Source organism: Hyperoodon ampullatus, assembly GCF_949752795.1.
Source record: "Hyperoodon ampullatus genome assembly, chromosome: 14".
NCBI lineage: Eukaryota > Metazoa > Chordata > Mammalia > Artiodactyla > Ziphiidae > Hyperoodon > Hyperoodon ampullatus.
In genome coordinates, this window is record NC_136927.1 from 25,587,066 (window position 1) to 25,602,248 (window position 15,183).

Consider the following 15,183-nt stretch of genomic DNA (forward strand, 5'->3'; position numbering starts at 1 on the left):
GGGAGACTGAACCCGCTTTCTGATATGCACCAGGCCCAGGGATCTGTCTCTCCCCACTCGGACTCTCCCGCAGCAGAGCGTGGCTGGCCTGGCAAAACTCAGGGGCTGGACCCATGGGGGACAGAGAGAGAGAGAAGCAGCCTCATGTGGCACCTGGTGGCCTTGGATCCCTGTGGGAGCCTTGGGGGGCTGCCCTGTTCTGGCAGACCCTGGTTATGTGCTGAGGGGGAGGGGAGAGGGTGACAGTTAACTGAAGAACCTGAGCTCCACCCCCTTCCTGTGACCCCAGCTGGGGGCTCCGCTGCAGCAGGGGGCTGAGAACAGGGACAGGTAAGCTACTCCACCAGGCCCTTTCAGGTCACTGCCCTATAACCCTCACAATGACTCCGGCCTAGCTCTATAGACAGGAACCCCCTGCCCCCGCCCCGGGGAAGCACCTTTGCCCAAGGTCACTTAGCTGTAAGTGGCAGCTCTGGGCAGCAGCCAGTCCCTCTGCTTCCAAGTTCATGCCCCTTAACCACTCTGTTAGGGAAGCAAACCTGTGACCCATGGCCAGAAAGTACAACATCCATGTGTTTTCTTCGGTCCGTCCATTGTTGGCATTGTAGTGTTTTAAATTGCCAATATAGCCAGAGTTTTGTCTGTGCACAACACTGTTTTAGGAGCCCTAGGATGTTAACTTGTTAATAATCATCAGAGCCCTGTGAAGTAAGTGCTGTTACTACCCCTCAGTTTACAGATCAGAGAGAGTCCAGTGAGTGGTTCAAGGTCACACAGTGAGGAAGTGGCAGGGCTGGGATCTGTGTCCACATGCTCACCCTCTGCGGCCTCTTTTCTTGTTCACACAAACCTCTAGATTTCTGGTGTATTTTAGAGATTATAAGCCTTGGCAACTCTGGGTCCAGCCTACAGCTGACACAAGCTGCCCTCTTTTCTTTTTTTTTAATTTATTTTTTGGCCACGTCGCGCAGCTTGCAGGATCTTAGTTTGCTGACCAGGGATTGAACCCCGGGCCCTGGCAGTGAAAGTGCCAAGTCCTAACCACTGGATCACCCGGGAACTCCCTAGCTGCCCCCTTTAGATGGGCTACGTGCTCTCCAGTTTGCCATAGTCCTCACCCCTCCCTAATGTCTCCCTAATAAGATGTTTCCTATACCAAGTTCATCTCACTCAGTTATTTCGTTCTCACCTGTTTCCTGGCACCTGAGTTTGCAAGCCCTAAGCAATCCTCTGTCTCAGATGTTGGCAAATGTTTTGTGTAAAAGGCCAGATAGTATAGATTTTAAGTTTTGCCAATCATAAGATCTCTGTTGCAACTACTCTTCGGCTCTGCCGTTGCAGTGGGAAAGCAGCCACAAGTAGATGGACGGGAGTGGCTGCGTGTCAGACTATTTACAAAAAGCAGGTGGTGGTTTGCCGCCCCCACTCTGCCCACCAGGACTCAGCAACTCTGCCCGATCTGCTCAGCTCAACTGTCCTGAGCCCCAGCAGCCTCTGTCCCTCCCTGCCCATGCCCTCTGCTCCCCCACTTTCTACACATCTGAAGACAGAGGCTTAAACTTCACTTTCCAGGCTTGGAGGACAGGAGTGGGGCTGGGCAGGGCCCTGGGCAGAGCCTGCCCTGAACGTGTGCCATTCCTGCTGGAGAACTCTCTCAAGCTACGCCACAGCTCTTGAGGGACGTGGCAAGGCTGGCCTCCTCATCAACGCAGATGAGAACGTTCTGTGCGGATGACCAAACAGCGCTGCTGACACGGAGACCCACCTTGCACGGGAGGAGATTCCGTCTCTGGGAATGTCTCCTAAGGAAACAAGCCTCTATGCCCAGAAAACACTTTCTCCAGGAGAGGTGTCACACGTGAGTGATGTAGGAGTCTGGAAACGTGGGGGGAAGATGCCCACAGGGACTGCAGACGGGAGGATCAGGTCTGCAGAAAGCAGGACCATTCAAGGCGCTCTTGGCCATGTGGACTGGGGAAAGCCAAAGGTAAAGCGATCAGAGTGTGGATGGCAGGTGAACCCAGTGTATCCAAAGAATCAAGACTGGAGGGAATCGTACCCACAGGTTGGGTGAGAGTAATACATGACCATTTAGTGCATTCATTGTGCCAAGGGAGTGTTTACATCAATTATTTCTTTTTTGTTGTTGTTGTTGTTGTTGTTGTTGTTTTTGCTTTGCGGTACGCGGGCCTCTCACTGTTGTGGCCTCTCCCGTTGTGGAGCACAGGCTCCGGACGCGCAGGTCCAGCGACCATGGCTCACGGGCCCAGCCGCCCCACAGCATGTGGGATCTTCCTGGACTGGGGCACGAACCCGTGTCCCCTGCATTGGCAGGCGGACTCTCAACCACTGCACCACCAGGGAAGCCCTACATCAATTATTTCATTCAATCCTCAGCAGCCTGAGGAGGGGGATACTCTCCATACACCCACTTTACAGATGAGGAAACTGAGGCAGAGAGGGGTCAAGGGGTGGGCCTCCGGTCACACACGGGTGGGTGTTAAGGGCTGGGGGCAAGATCCGAGTCCGAGGTCTGACTGGCCTGAAATACAGCCTGCCATGGCCTCTATCCCATCATTGCTCTGCTTAGGTCCAAGGGGCTCTATAGGTGCTTTTTGCCTTTTAATGACTTGGAATATCCCAGATTTTCTTTAATGAGAATAAATAAGAAATGAGGCACCTGGGCGTCTGGACAGGAAGACTGAGGGTCAGTGGGGAGAGGAGAGGACTGGCTCCTGCCCACTTGGCCAGGCCAAGGGGTGGGCAGGGGCCGCAGTCGTTAAACCACCCCCCTCCCCGCTTTTTTTTTTTCAATTGAGGTAAAATTCACAGAACATAAAAATTAACTGCTAGCCATTTTAACGTGAACAGATCAGTGGCATTTAGTATATGTTCACAATGTTGCAAATCTACCACTGCTACCTAGTTCCAAGACATGTTCGTCACCCCTAAAGGAAATTCCATTACCACTAAGCACCCTATCCCCATCCCCCTGCCCCTGGCAAACACTACTTTCTGTCTCTATGGATTTGACTATTCTGGACATTTCATATAAACGGAGTCACATACTATATGGCCTTTTGTCCTTCTTTCACTCAGCATCATGTTTTCAAGGTTCATCCACTTTGCAGCATGTGTTAGTGCTTTGTTCCTTTTCATGGCTGAATAATATTCCACCACATGGAGAGACCATAATGTGTTTATTCATTCATCAGTTTGTGGATATTCTGGGGTGTTTTCACTTTTTGGCTATTATGAAAACTGCTGCTGTGAACATTTGTGTACAAGTTTCGGCGCGGACACGATTTAATCTCTTGGGTATATATACCTAGGAGTGGAATCGTTGGGTCTTATGATAAGACTATGTGTAACTTTTCAAGGGACCGTTTTCCCCAGTGGCTGCGTCTCTACCCCCTTTTGCAACAGAACAGTCATTTCAAAGTTTCCCACCCTGGGCAACAGGAATCTGAGATCTCAGAACAGGAATGGAGGGGATGGAGGGTGTAAGATGGGGATCCCAGCACAGGAGACTGTATTACATGGTGGCCAAGGGCTCTGGGATCTGACGCCTGGGTTCCAGTTCAGACTTCTCTGCTCACTAGGTGTGGCTGGAAAAATCATGGTGCCCAAAGAGTTCCCATCTGAATCCCTGGGAACCTGTGAATATGTCACCTTATGTGGCAAAAAGGGACTTTGCAGATGTGATTAAGGATTCTGATGGGGAGATTATCCTGTGGGCCAGTGTAATCACAGTGGTCCTTATAAGAGGGAGGCAGGAAGAACAGAGCCAGAGAAGGTGTGAGGATGGAAGCAGAAGTGGAAGTGATGGGGGTGGGGCATGAACGAAGGAATGTGGGTGGGTGGCCTCTAGAAGCTGGAACTGGGACTTCCCTGGTGGCGCAGTGGTTAAGAATCTGCCTGCCACATATATACAATGGAATATTACTCAGCCATAAAAAGAAATGAAATTGAGTTATTTGTAGTGAGATGGACGGATGTGGAATCTGTCATACAGAGTGAAGTAAGTCAGAAAGAGAAAAACAAATACCGTATGCTAACATATATATGGAATCTAAAGAAAAAAGGGTTCTGAAGAACCTAGGGGCAGGACAGGAGTAAAGACGCAGACATAGAGAGTAGACTTAAGGACACAGGGAGGGGGAAGGGTAAGCTGGGACAAAGTGAGAGAGTAGCACTGACATATATACACTACCAAATGTAAAACAGATAGCTAGTGGGAAGCAGCCGCATAGCACAGGGAGATCAGCTCCGTGCTCTGTGACCACCTAGAGGGGTGGGATAGGGAGGGTGGGAGGGAGATGCAAGAGGGAGGGGATATGGGGATATAAATATGTGTGTGGCTGATTCACTTTGTTGTACAGCAGAGACTAACACAACAATGTAAAGCAATTATACTCCAATAAAGATGTTAAAAAAAAAAAAAGAATCCACTTGCCAATGCAGGGGACACAGGTTGGATCCCTGGTCCGGGAAGATCCCACGTACCGTGGAGCAACTAAGCCCGTGCGTCACAACTACTGAGCCCGCAAGCCACAACTGCTGAGCCTGACTGCCACAACTACTGAAACCAGCGCGCCTAGAGCCCATGCTCCGCAACAAGAGAAGCCACCACAATGAGAAGCCCATGTACCGCAATGAAAAGTAGCCCCCGCTTGCTGCAACTGGAGAAAGCCTGCGCGCAGCAGCGAAAACCCAATGCAGCCAAAAATAAATAAATTAAATTAATTAAAAGAAAAAAAAAAAGCTGAGGAATTGATTCTCCCTTAGGACTTTCGGGAGGAACACAGCCCTGCCCACTCATTTTAGACTCTGACCTCCAGAACTGTAAGATAATAAACTTGAATTGTTTTAAGCCACTAAGTTTATGGTAGTATGTTATAGCAAGAACAGGAAATGAATACATGTGTGACCTGAGCTAGCTGCTGAACTTCTCAAGGCCTCAGTTTTCATATCTGTAAAATGGGAATAGCAATAATACCCACTTTAGGATTGCCATGAGGAATACATTAGGTACACGCATCCGTCAGGGATATTGTGGGTCCAGTTCCAGACCACCACAATAAAGTGAATATTGCAAAAAAACGAGTCACACGGCTTTTCCAGTGCATGTAAAAGTTGTTTACACTATACTGTAGTCTATTAAGTGGACAACAGCATTGTGTCTAAAAAAGACAACGTACGTACCTTGACTAAAAAATACTTTGCTAAAAAATGCCAAAATAATTACAATAATAACATCAAAGATCACCCCTCACAGATTGCCGTAACAGATATAATAAAAATGAAAGTTTCCAAATGCTGCTGGAAAATGGTACCGATAGACTTGCTCACCTCAAGGTTCTACAAACCTTAAATTTATCAAAAATGCAGCATCTGTGAAGTGCAGTAAAGAAAAGTGTGCCTGTATAGCATCAGGCACAGAGCCTAACATTAGCCAACATGTTTTCCCAGTGAGACCGTAAGCCCCACAAAGACAAGAAAGTGTGTCCACCTGATTTACAGCCGGTCCCCAGGGCCTAGCAGGCCTGGCCCCTGCTATGGGGGTAAGGGGGGAGGCGAGGCAGCTCCAGGTGCCGTGTCAGGGGCCCTGGGCTCCAAGTTCTGGGGAGAGAGCTCATTTGAGCGACCATAACCATCGTCTCACAAGCGTCACTGTGAGGATTAGAATAGAGAAGGACCCCAAAGGCTGCTGCTGCGCTGCCAGGCACACAGTCGCTGCCCAGGCAAGGGCGGTGGAACAGAAACATCTTCTCCCTCTCCTCCCCTCCTTTCTTCTTTTTCACCTCCCTCCCTCCTTCCAATCTGCCACCATTTTTCTTCTGTCTTTTCTTCATTCATGAAGGCAACAGCGGCTGAGTGTCTGCTGTGTTCCAGGTTGGCTGTCTGGTCTATTGAGAAAAAGTGAAAAACCCCTGGAATGAAGAGGCCAAGAGGCCTGCGGCCTCCTCCTTCCGCGCCGCACCTGCTGAGGTTGGGAGGCAGGAGGTAGACACGTGGGGCACAGGCCCCGCCCTCACCTGAGCTCCGTCGGTGCCCCCACTGGCCCTGGCGGACTGGTAGGGGGCGGGGCTGGTTGCCAAGGCCTCAGGTGGTGTAGACCCGGAATCAGGAAGTAGTCTGTATTCCCAGGACCTAGTACCTGCTTGGCTGGGAGATTTCCAAGGCAGGTGGGGGCCCAGGGGTGGGGCTGCTGGGGGGAGTGGGCGGGGAGGAGATTGCTCAGGCCAGGGCCAGGAGAGAAGTGGAAGAGAGGCTGGGGTAGGGGCTGGGGCCAAGAGGGGTGGTGTGGGAGGGCAGGGCCAGGGCTGCTCTGCAAGGGGGCAGGGATGCGGCAGCCCCAGAGGAGCCCAGGGTTCTGAGGTGGCCCTCTGGGGGGCTGGAGCAGGCGGTGCCCAGGACCATCCAGCTGAGATGGCCTTCTCAACGGAGGATGTGGAGCAGGAGCTGAGCGCCAAAGCCCAGCAAGTGCTGGGGAAACTGTGGAGCCACCAGCTGTTCCAGTCCAAGTGGGACACTGGTGCCTTCATCATCTTCCTCGTCTTCCTCGGTGAGTGTGGCTTGGCCTCTGGCCCCCGGCAGCCTCCCAGGCCGAGGGCTTTATCTGGATACCCATCCTGCCCGCAGGCGTCGTGGCGCTCCTGCTGCTTGTCGTCTGCATCCATTGCTGCTGCTGTGGCTGCTGCCAAAGCCGCTCCTCCAGGTCCCGGAAGGTGAGCCCGGAGCACCAGGGCCAGGCCTGATGGGGTGGGGTGGGCCGGGGGCCGAGGAGTGAAGCCACCAGCTCCTCTGTGCTTCTCTTGCAGAAACTCGCCGGGGGATTTGATAACCTTGCCCTGGAGCCTTAATGTGGAGAGTCCTTGCTCTCCTGCTTTTGTCCTGCTGGGCAGCAATAACAATGCCTTGTTCAGCCAAAGCCTGAGTCTGGAGTGTATTCCGAGCCTCCCGTCAGGGTGGGCAGTGTAGGCCCCCACTGCTTCATCCAGATGCCCCCTGTGTCCCTCACAACCTTCAGATGGCATGACTGTCACCAGGAGACCTCGGGTGACGTGCTGCAGCCACCCAGCGGCTGCCCATTTACCATCCCATTTGGGCCCTCGGAGGCCAGGGGTTCAGTCACTGGGTACTCGGCCCAGCTCCTGACTATCGGGGACCCCTGGCCAGGTCCCTACTCAGACAGACAGACAGACAGAAGGGCTCCAGGCAAAGTTGGATGATCTTTATTTCTTGAAGGCCCTGCCAGGGTTGCCGAGCGAATACAGTCAAGGGCACTACAGCTCATGGTGGGCAGCTTCTGTCCTCCTTCCCTCCCAACTCAGAGCTTAGGGCCACCACCCACTCCTCAGGCTCCGGTGGGAGGGGGTGTGTGACTGCCCCTTGCCATCCTGGAGGACAGGCTGCGAAGACGGGAGGAAGGAGAGCCCTGGGCCTGGCCTCAGCCTGAGTCCAAAGGTTCCTGCCTTGGGGGGAGGGCAGGGCTTGGACTATAGGCTACCTCCAAGCTCCGCCTTCCTGACCTCCCCCGTTCAAAACAAAAAGCACGCCAGTGTCCCTTCCTCCCAGTGGGTCCAGTGTTCAGTCCCATCTGTGCAGATGTGACAGGCAGGGCAGGGTGAAGAGGGAAATAAATAGCCCACAGTGCCGAGCTCTGGCTGGCACTTTGGGTGCGTGCGTGCGTGCGTGTGTGTGTGTGTGCGTGTGTGTGTGTGTGCGTGTGTGTGTGTGTGTGTGGAACAGGGACTCCCTGGGCAGGGGCCATTCCCAGGGGGACAGGCTCTTGGGCGCTCTGTTCAGAAAGGCCTGTAGCTCCAGTAGCTGGAGAACACGGAGATCTGGGGAAGGAGGGAGATGGGGGACACGGTGAGTGGTGGTGCTATAGGGGATCTGGCCCCTGCTGCACCCTCTGTGACCCAGGTGAGATTTGAAGGTCATCCAAGGGCCATGTGTCAGGAAGAGGATACTGTTGCCAAGCAACACCATGGCCCACCTGTTTGGGGTGTGCAGAGGGTACGACAGACCTTAAGATTAGGGGGCGCTTTAGAGGTGTGCCGCTCAAAAAAGGAAGGGGCTAAACAACCTGCTGTTTGGCTGGCCTAATCTGCGTGAGGCCCAGCCCAGCCCTGACCCCCCATGTCCCCACCTTATCCTTGAGCTGCTGGCAGAGCTGCAGGGAGACGGTAAAGAAGACGAGGGCATCGTTCAGCCACGGGATCACACACTCCACCTTGTGCACGTGGCTCACCTCCAGACGCTGTGCACCCCACTCGCTGCGGGGAGATGGGAGGGTCCCTGAGGGCAGTTCAGCTGGCCAGAACCCCACCCCCTGAGGTGCAGACGGGCGAGGGCGCTCCAGGGACCCCTCCCAGGCAGCTTACTTACAACATGGCCCCGGGGCTGTGAAGCACGGCACCTCCAGCTGGGCGGAAGTTCTAGGCAGAACATCATCAGACTGGGTCAGGCCTGGGGCCTGGGGCGGGCTGGGGTGGGGTCGGTGGGGTGCTCACCTTGGTGGAATTGGGCTGCAGGGCATGCAGCTGGTACACGGTGAGGCAGAGCTTGTTGAGGCTGATGTAGACGTTGACCAGCAGGTCGGAAGGCAGGGCGGGGGCGAACATCCGCTGTGGGGAGGGGGGCTGAGCAGGCACATCCCACGCCCGCCCCTCCAACCACCCCGGGGACTCCCAGTCCCCATCCCATGGACTGGGGTTTCCAGTGTCTTCTCAGGTACCCCAGATAGCTTCCTGCACCACTGGCCTTGGGACCCACTGATCCAGATCAGGGGGGTACGTATCTGGGGGACACAGAATGGAAGCCAAGGATCCCATCCCAGAAAACTGCAATAGGACTCTGTCGGCAATTTGGGGCTTGCAGGACCTCCTGGCACCCCTGTGTCCCTCCCGGGCACGAGCTGGGCCCCTCTGTGGGGACCGCCTCTCCTGGAACAGGGGCCAGCCTGAGGCACCACTGACCGTGAGGCCGCTGGCAGCGATCTCAGGCAGAGTGAGGGTGGCTGGAGTGGTGAGCCGGTTTCGGGCTCTGGTCAGCTGCAGCATCACGGCATCCATCAGCTGGGGGAAGGGGGCTGGTCATAGCTGCTGTGAGGGCAGCGGGGCCTGGTCCTGATCCCCTCCCCCTCCCCACCCCCGTTTCAGTAGCAACAAAGTTATGGTAGCTCCTAGCTCCTTCCCTGGAGGTCACAGTCTCAGGGCCCGAACCCCTGCAGCAGGGGGCTTGTTAAAGATGCAGGTAATTGGGCTCCAGCTGGGGGTCAGGGGCAGGACGAAAGGTTGTACTGCATGGGATCCTGGGTATTGGTCCAATGGGGAACAGAAGATCCCAGAAGTTAGTCCCAGGGGCACGAGGGCGTTGTGGATGACGGTACAGGCAATGAAGGAGCTTAGAAGAAGGGACCCTAATTCAGCTTGGGTGCAAGGAGCCAGGGAGGGTTTCCTCAAGGAACAACTGGGGTGGCTAAGTTGAGGCCTTATGGTGGACACCAGCCCCATTTTCACAGGTGAGGAAACTGCGGCTCCAAAGGGTTATGGTCACACAGCTAGGGAACGGTGGAACCATCTGCACTCATCCCTTCCCTTTGCCAAGGAGCAAAGCTTTGGCTCGAACTCAGAGCCCCAGTTTCCACTGCTTCCAGCTATTCATCCAGCTGTTGCCATGGTGCTGGGGTCACCTGGCTCCAGGGAAAGGCAGAATTACTGGGTGGAGGCATGGGGGCTGCACATTACACCCCAGAGGGTGGTCACAGTTCTGAGAGAGACCTTAGTCCATCGGGTTTCAAATTTTCATGAGGTCCAGAGAGGATAGGTGAACCACCTGAGGACACACAGCAAGTCAGGGGCAGAGCTAAAGCACGAACTCAGGGCATCTGAGCGCATCTTGTCCCTCCACACCACATGAATTCACTTTGTTAATTACAAAAGTTTTTCTGTTGCTGGTACTAAAACCTGTAGCTTCTGCTTACCGAGCGCTTACTAGAGGCCACTTTACCTGCATCATCACGATTGGCAGTCACTACAGCTTGTCCCCCTTTTACAGGTGAGGCTATTGAGGCACAGAATAGCTAAGTAAGTGACTTGAGGTTGCACAACTCATAGTGGGGGCCCTGGGATCAGAGCCCAGGTCTGTTTCTGGAGCCTGGGCTGTGAGCCTTTCAACTGTGGCTGGATGGACATGTATACACTGAGAGGTGAAGGGTCAACCATCGGTTACACCTGAGAATGTGGGGGCAGAGCTCTCCAGGGGCCCAGTCAGAGGTCAGGGAACCTGGCTCTCCCATCCCTGCAGGCAGCTCACCTTGAGGACCTCTGCTCCTGTCCTGAACTGGTAGCTCTCGTCCCTGTTGGTAAGGAGGTAAATGGCTTGGCTCACGTGGTTCCTGGCGTCCTGGATCTAAAAACAGCACCCAATGAGCAGTTAGTGGGCTGGGCCTCGGCAGGGGGAGGAGCCAGGTTCACAGCAGCCACGGTCCCTGGGGGTCCCAGCCTACGGGCCCCCACCCTGAGGGTCTATCCTCCTAGGAGGGGCAGGGTGGGTGCCACCTGCGGGCCAGGCCCTGGCTGGGTGCTGTGAGTCAGGCTTGGTCCCTGGCCTCATGTGGCTCACTTTCCAAAGGAGGACAGAGGATAATAAGAGCAAAGGCACAAGGTAACAGACTATGCAACTTGCACAAGGAAACAAACAGGGTGATGAGGGCGGCGAGGGAGAGGCTCCAGGGAAGCGACTCTTGAGCTGACGCTCGCGTGATGAGAAAAGCTGAGGGAGTGGACTCCAGGCAGAGGGACAAGCCCAAGCAAAGGCCCTGAGGTGGAAACAGCTGGTGGCCAGTGAGAGGAGAGAGGGAGGGGGCAGAAGCCAGGCCCAATCACACAGGTGCTGTTAGGAAGCATGGACTTGGTCTCCAAGAGCCAGGGGAAGCCCCTGGAAGCTCTGGGCAGGGACTGACTTGTTCAGGGCATCCCTGTAGCTCCCGCTGGGCTGGGGGCCTACACATAGGACAGGCTAGGAGACCAGGCACTGCCCACCACAGCTGTGCTGCTAGGAAACACCTTCCCAAGCCTGCTGCGGCTGCAGGTCCCCACAGTGGCCAGCCCAGGAGGCTTCAGCGCTGCAAGGAACTGCCCCTGCCTGCCCTTGTGCCCCTGAGCCCTGGCTGGGGAAGGGCCCGGTTACCTGCTGCAGCTTCCACTGCTTGTCCTCCCTGAAGGCAAAGTGCAGCAGCTGGTTGTTCCTGGGCATCTTCAGGTTCACGTCCTGATGGGCAAGAGAGGGATAAGCTGGGCAGAAGGATGCCCTCCTGCTTTTGGCCACTCTGAGCCCTTGAGCCGGGGGCAGAAACGGGGTGTGTACGGTGGCTCAGGCCACAGCCACTATATGGGGCAGAGGGCCTCTCAACACCCTGGCCATTTGGGGAGTGAACAGGGAGGTCAGGAAACAGGAACTCAGGCCCAAGAGGAACCACGAGAAGTGAAAGGGAAAAGAGCCAAGAAAGGGGAAGGCGGCTTCGTCTGGGAGGAAGCGTGTAGTTGTGGGCAAATGGGAAACACGTGTACATGCCAAGGGATGGAACACCCACCCGAGGAGAGGGACCTTCCCCCAGGCCTTGGCACCTGCCACAGGGTCAAGTGCAGCTGGAGCTCAGATGTTGGCTGATTGCACTTTGATCTGGGGCCAGCCTAATCCTGCCAAGGCCCACGCTTCCTGGGGCCCAGAATCCAGGTAGGGCCAGGTAGCACTGTGTGCAAAGCATTCCTCCCCACTTCCTGCACCTGTCACTGAAGCCACACACCAATCTCATGAGCGGGTTAGGGAGGGTGTCATTTTACAAACAAGGAAACTGAGGCCCAGAGAGGTCAAGGATCCTGCCCAGAGTCACACAGCTGGCTGGCGGCAGAGCTGGGATAAGCAGGAGGCCCCCATGCTCTTCCCCACTAGGTCCTGTGGCAGCATGGGAAGGGGAGAGGGGCCGGGAGACTCACCGCCTGGCTCAGTGCATCCCCTTGCAGAGTCAGCACGCCCTTCACCTGGTCTGTGCTACAACACGTGGGAGTCAGAGCAGCGCCTGCAGCTGCCCCTCCCACCACCCCATCCTCCCAACAGGCTGTCCCTGGCTGTCACAGGATGGTCCAGCCTGTCCCACTGCATACCCTCTGGACGTTGGAGCTGAAATCAGTCTGCAGGGCAGGGCCGTGCCACCTGTCCTAGAGGGTATCCCAAGTGTCCCCCCTCCCCAAGAGCCCGTCCCCCAACCCAGCCCAGGCTCACCCACAGCTGCCCAGGATGAAGTTCTCCTGCTTTGTGGGCCCCTCGGTGCCTGAGCCCGGCAGAGTGAAGCGGAGAGAGGCCTCCTGCGGGGCAGAGGGGAATGGGGTAGAGTTCACCCACTCCAGCCTAGCCATGTGTCCAGAAGCCCCACTCCCAGGGCCCCTCCCCCACAGCCTGAGTTTCAGGTCCTACCTGAGCCAGATACCTGCTCCTTCCACACTCCCTGGGAGCTTACTGTGTGCCCAACCCGGGAGAGAGAACAGAGAGATACCCTCCTGGCTTGGGTAAGGTTTGGAAGTGGGGAGCAAAGTCAGGGGAGACAGTAGTCATGGCAACCTGCAATTTTGGCTTTACCAGGCACTGCCTGGACATTTTTTTGTGATTCTATTGGCTTTTTTAAAACCACAACAGCCCTGAGGCCGGTACTAGTATCTTCTTTTTGCAAAGGGGAGGCCCAGAGAGATCGAGTACTTGGCTGAGGTCAAAATGCTGGGTCCTTCAGATCTGAGGTTAAATGTCAATTTCAAAGGAGGCCTTCCCCGACCCCCGGGCTCAATCCAGGTCCGCCGAGCTCACAGGGCTGCTTGTGGAATTGGGTAATTATCTGCTACTGCCCGCCTCACGACTAGACTCTAAGTCCTCTGAGGGCAGGGCCTGGTCTGAACACCGCGCGTTGCGTACACAGTCGGCGCTCGGGCGGCAGCCGCGGGAGGCCGGGGAAGGAACCGCGCTGGGGGAGGGTAGGGAGGGTGGGCGCCCGCACAGGCCCTCAAAGCGCGTTACCTTGAGGATGTCCTGCAGCTGCCTCAGCACGGCGTGCACCTCGTCGTGCAATAGCCAGCGAAACTCCTCCTCCTGCGGGGACAGGCCCGCAGTCAGCCGCCCGGGTCCGCCGCCCCCGCCCCACCCCGCCCGCGCGCCTCACCAGCACCGCCCGCTCCGCCGCCGTCGCTGCCATGACGGTCGCCATCGCCGCCGCTCGCTGCCCAGCGACCGTCACCGGCCAGCCGTCCGCTCGCCGCTCAGTCCTCCGGCGCGCCCGGGCCCACCCCCCGCCGCCGATTGGCTGCGCGGGCGCCCGCCCCGCCTCCAGCTCGCGACGCTGTGAGCGCCCCGGAACCCGCCCGCTCCGGCTCGCCCGGGACACCACCCGCACCAGCCGCGGGCGCTAAGCACTCCGGCGCCGTATCCATCGCTACTCTCGGGCCGGAGCGCCGGGGCTGCTCGTCCCGCCCCTTCTCGGCCCTGATAGGGCGCCCTGCTCCGCGCGCACTCACCGATTGGCCGGCCCGATAGCTTGCTCTCGCCGCGCCCGGCGATTGGCCGACGGGGCACCTTGTTTCCGCCCGATCTCGCCTCCGGCCCACTAGTTCCGTCGGTCCGGGAGGGACTAACGCGCGGACCCTACAGCCCCGTCGCCGTGCTGAAAAGGCCGCCGCTCCGCTCCACGCCTGGCCCTACCCCTCCCACCACCGCACGGCGCTCGATGTGTGGGCGCAGACCACCGCCAAGGTCACAGTTGTGTTAACAAGAAACGTTTTTATTTTGCTTGCAGTAGCTTTTTGTTAATTGCACAAAATCATGTTTTGTTTTTGCCATTTAAACATTATCACACAATCCTATTCTGAAAGACAAATGTTCATTAAAAACAAAGCAAAAATAAAAATTCACAACCTTAATTACCTAGAAGATTTGTCATTTAAAGGTTTAAAGGAAAAAAAAAGGGTGGTGGAGGAGGGGCTTTCTTACAAGCTTTTTCACAAGTGTCACATTTTCTCCTTAAAAGGGAAGGATTTCAAAACAAAGGTGAAATAGCTTAAACAAATATTCATAAAAAGTAACTTTACAGAATTGTCAACAATATTAAGACAACATTGACTAACCAGTTTCATTACAGCATCTTCCCCCACCCCCACCCCCCAGTGTCCAGCTAGGACTAGCACAAGCTTTGTGTTCAGACAGAATTCAAAATCCCAGTGAAATGAACAACTGTGCCAAAAACCACGGGCATCTCCCCTGCCCTCCACCCACGTCTTCTGAGATCCCCTGACCTGGGTTCCGATCAGTGGAAAAGGGCCAAGGCTGTGAGGGGGAGGGGCCCCACACCAGCGTGGCCACCTCGTTATGTTTATCATCACATATTCACTATAATTGCTGACCTTCTGCGGTGTGACTTTGGAAAATCCAACCCATGCAGAGGGAGAAAACATTGACATCCTTTAAGTAACTTCTCCTTGTTCTTATGCCACATTCCAAGCCCCTCTGGTCCCCTATCCAAGGAGAAATGCTAGGGTCTTGAGGATGTCTTAGATCTGCCTCTGAGGGTCAGGTAGCTCTGGTTCAGTCAGGCCTAGTTCTCCTCTTCCCTCCCAACAGACCCCAGGACCCTGAAAGCACCGAAGACCAAGCTGCTGGCTGAAGTGCAGACACTCATTCCTGTTTCAAGAGCTGAGCCTAAGAAATGGTCATCGTTGGTCAGGTTGGGTCTGGACCAAAGAAGGAAGAGACAGAAAGCAATACTGTCTCCATGAGAGGAAAAGGGGGAGGGGAGGAGAATGGAGAGAGGTGGGCATGCAGGGGACTTATGCAGGGATGGGCTGGAGAAGGTGGGACTGCTGTGAGGGGATGTGGGTCAGAGTGGCTCTTCAGAACCAGGTGAAGGGTCTGTGGTGTAACGGAAACAGGAAAGAACCCATACCCCCTCCCTCTTCAATCCTCAGTGGTGGCCCTCAGGACCCCCTTCCCAAGGACTGGAATGCAAATCCAAATACTACAACAGCCTGGTGAGGAGTGAGCACCCTTACACCAAAGCAAGCAAGTCTGATCCCAGCCCAGGCTCCACAGTGACGGTGACTTCCGGGCAGGTGCTAAACAGCAGCGAGGAGAGGG

At 55.6% G+C, this 15,183-nt stretch overlaps 1 protein-coding gene across 1 annotated transcript; it reads right to left on the bottom strand.

The window, feature by feature from the left end:
- Window positions 1-7,216: 7,216 nt before the first annotated feature.
- On the bottom strand, window positions 7,217-13,264 carry ROGDI (rogdi atypical leucine zipper; the record flags this gene model as incomplete). Its single annotated transcript, XM_079718856.1, has 11 exons — window positions 7,217-7,850; window positions 8,159-8,285; window positions 8,398-8,447; window positions 8,523-8,636; window positions 8,988-9,086; window positions 10,327-10,422; window positions 11,203-11,283; window positions 12,009-12,063; window positions 12,295-12,377; window positions 13,078-13,149; window positions 13,220-13,264. The coding sequence occupies 11 exons, from the start codon at window positions 13,262-13,264 to the stop codon at window positions 7,809-7,811; spliced, it is 864 nt and encodes a 287-aa protein (XP_079574982.1). The 3' UTR covers window positions 7,217-7,808.
- Window positions 13,265-15,183: the final 1,919 nt, after the last annotated feature.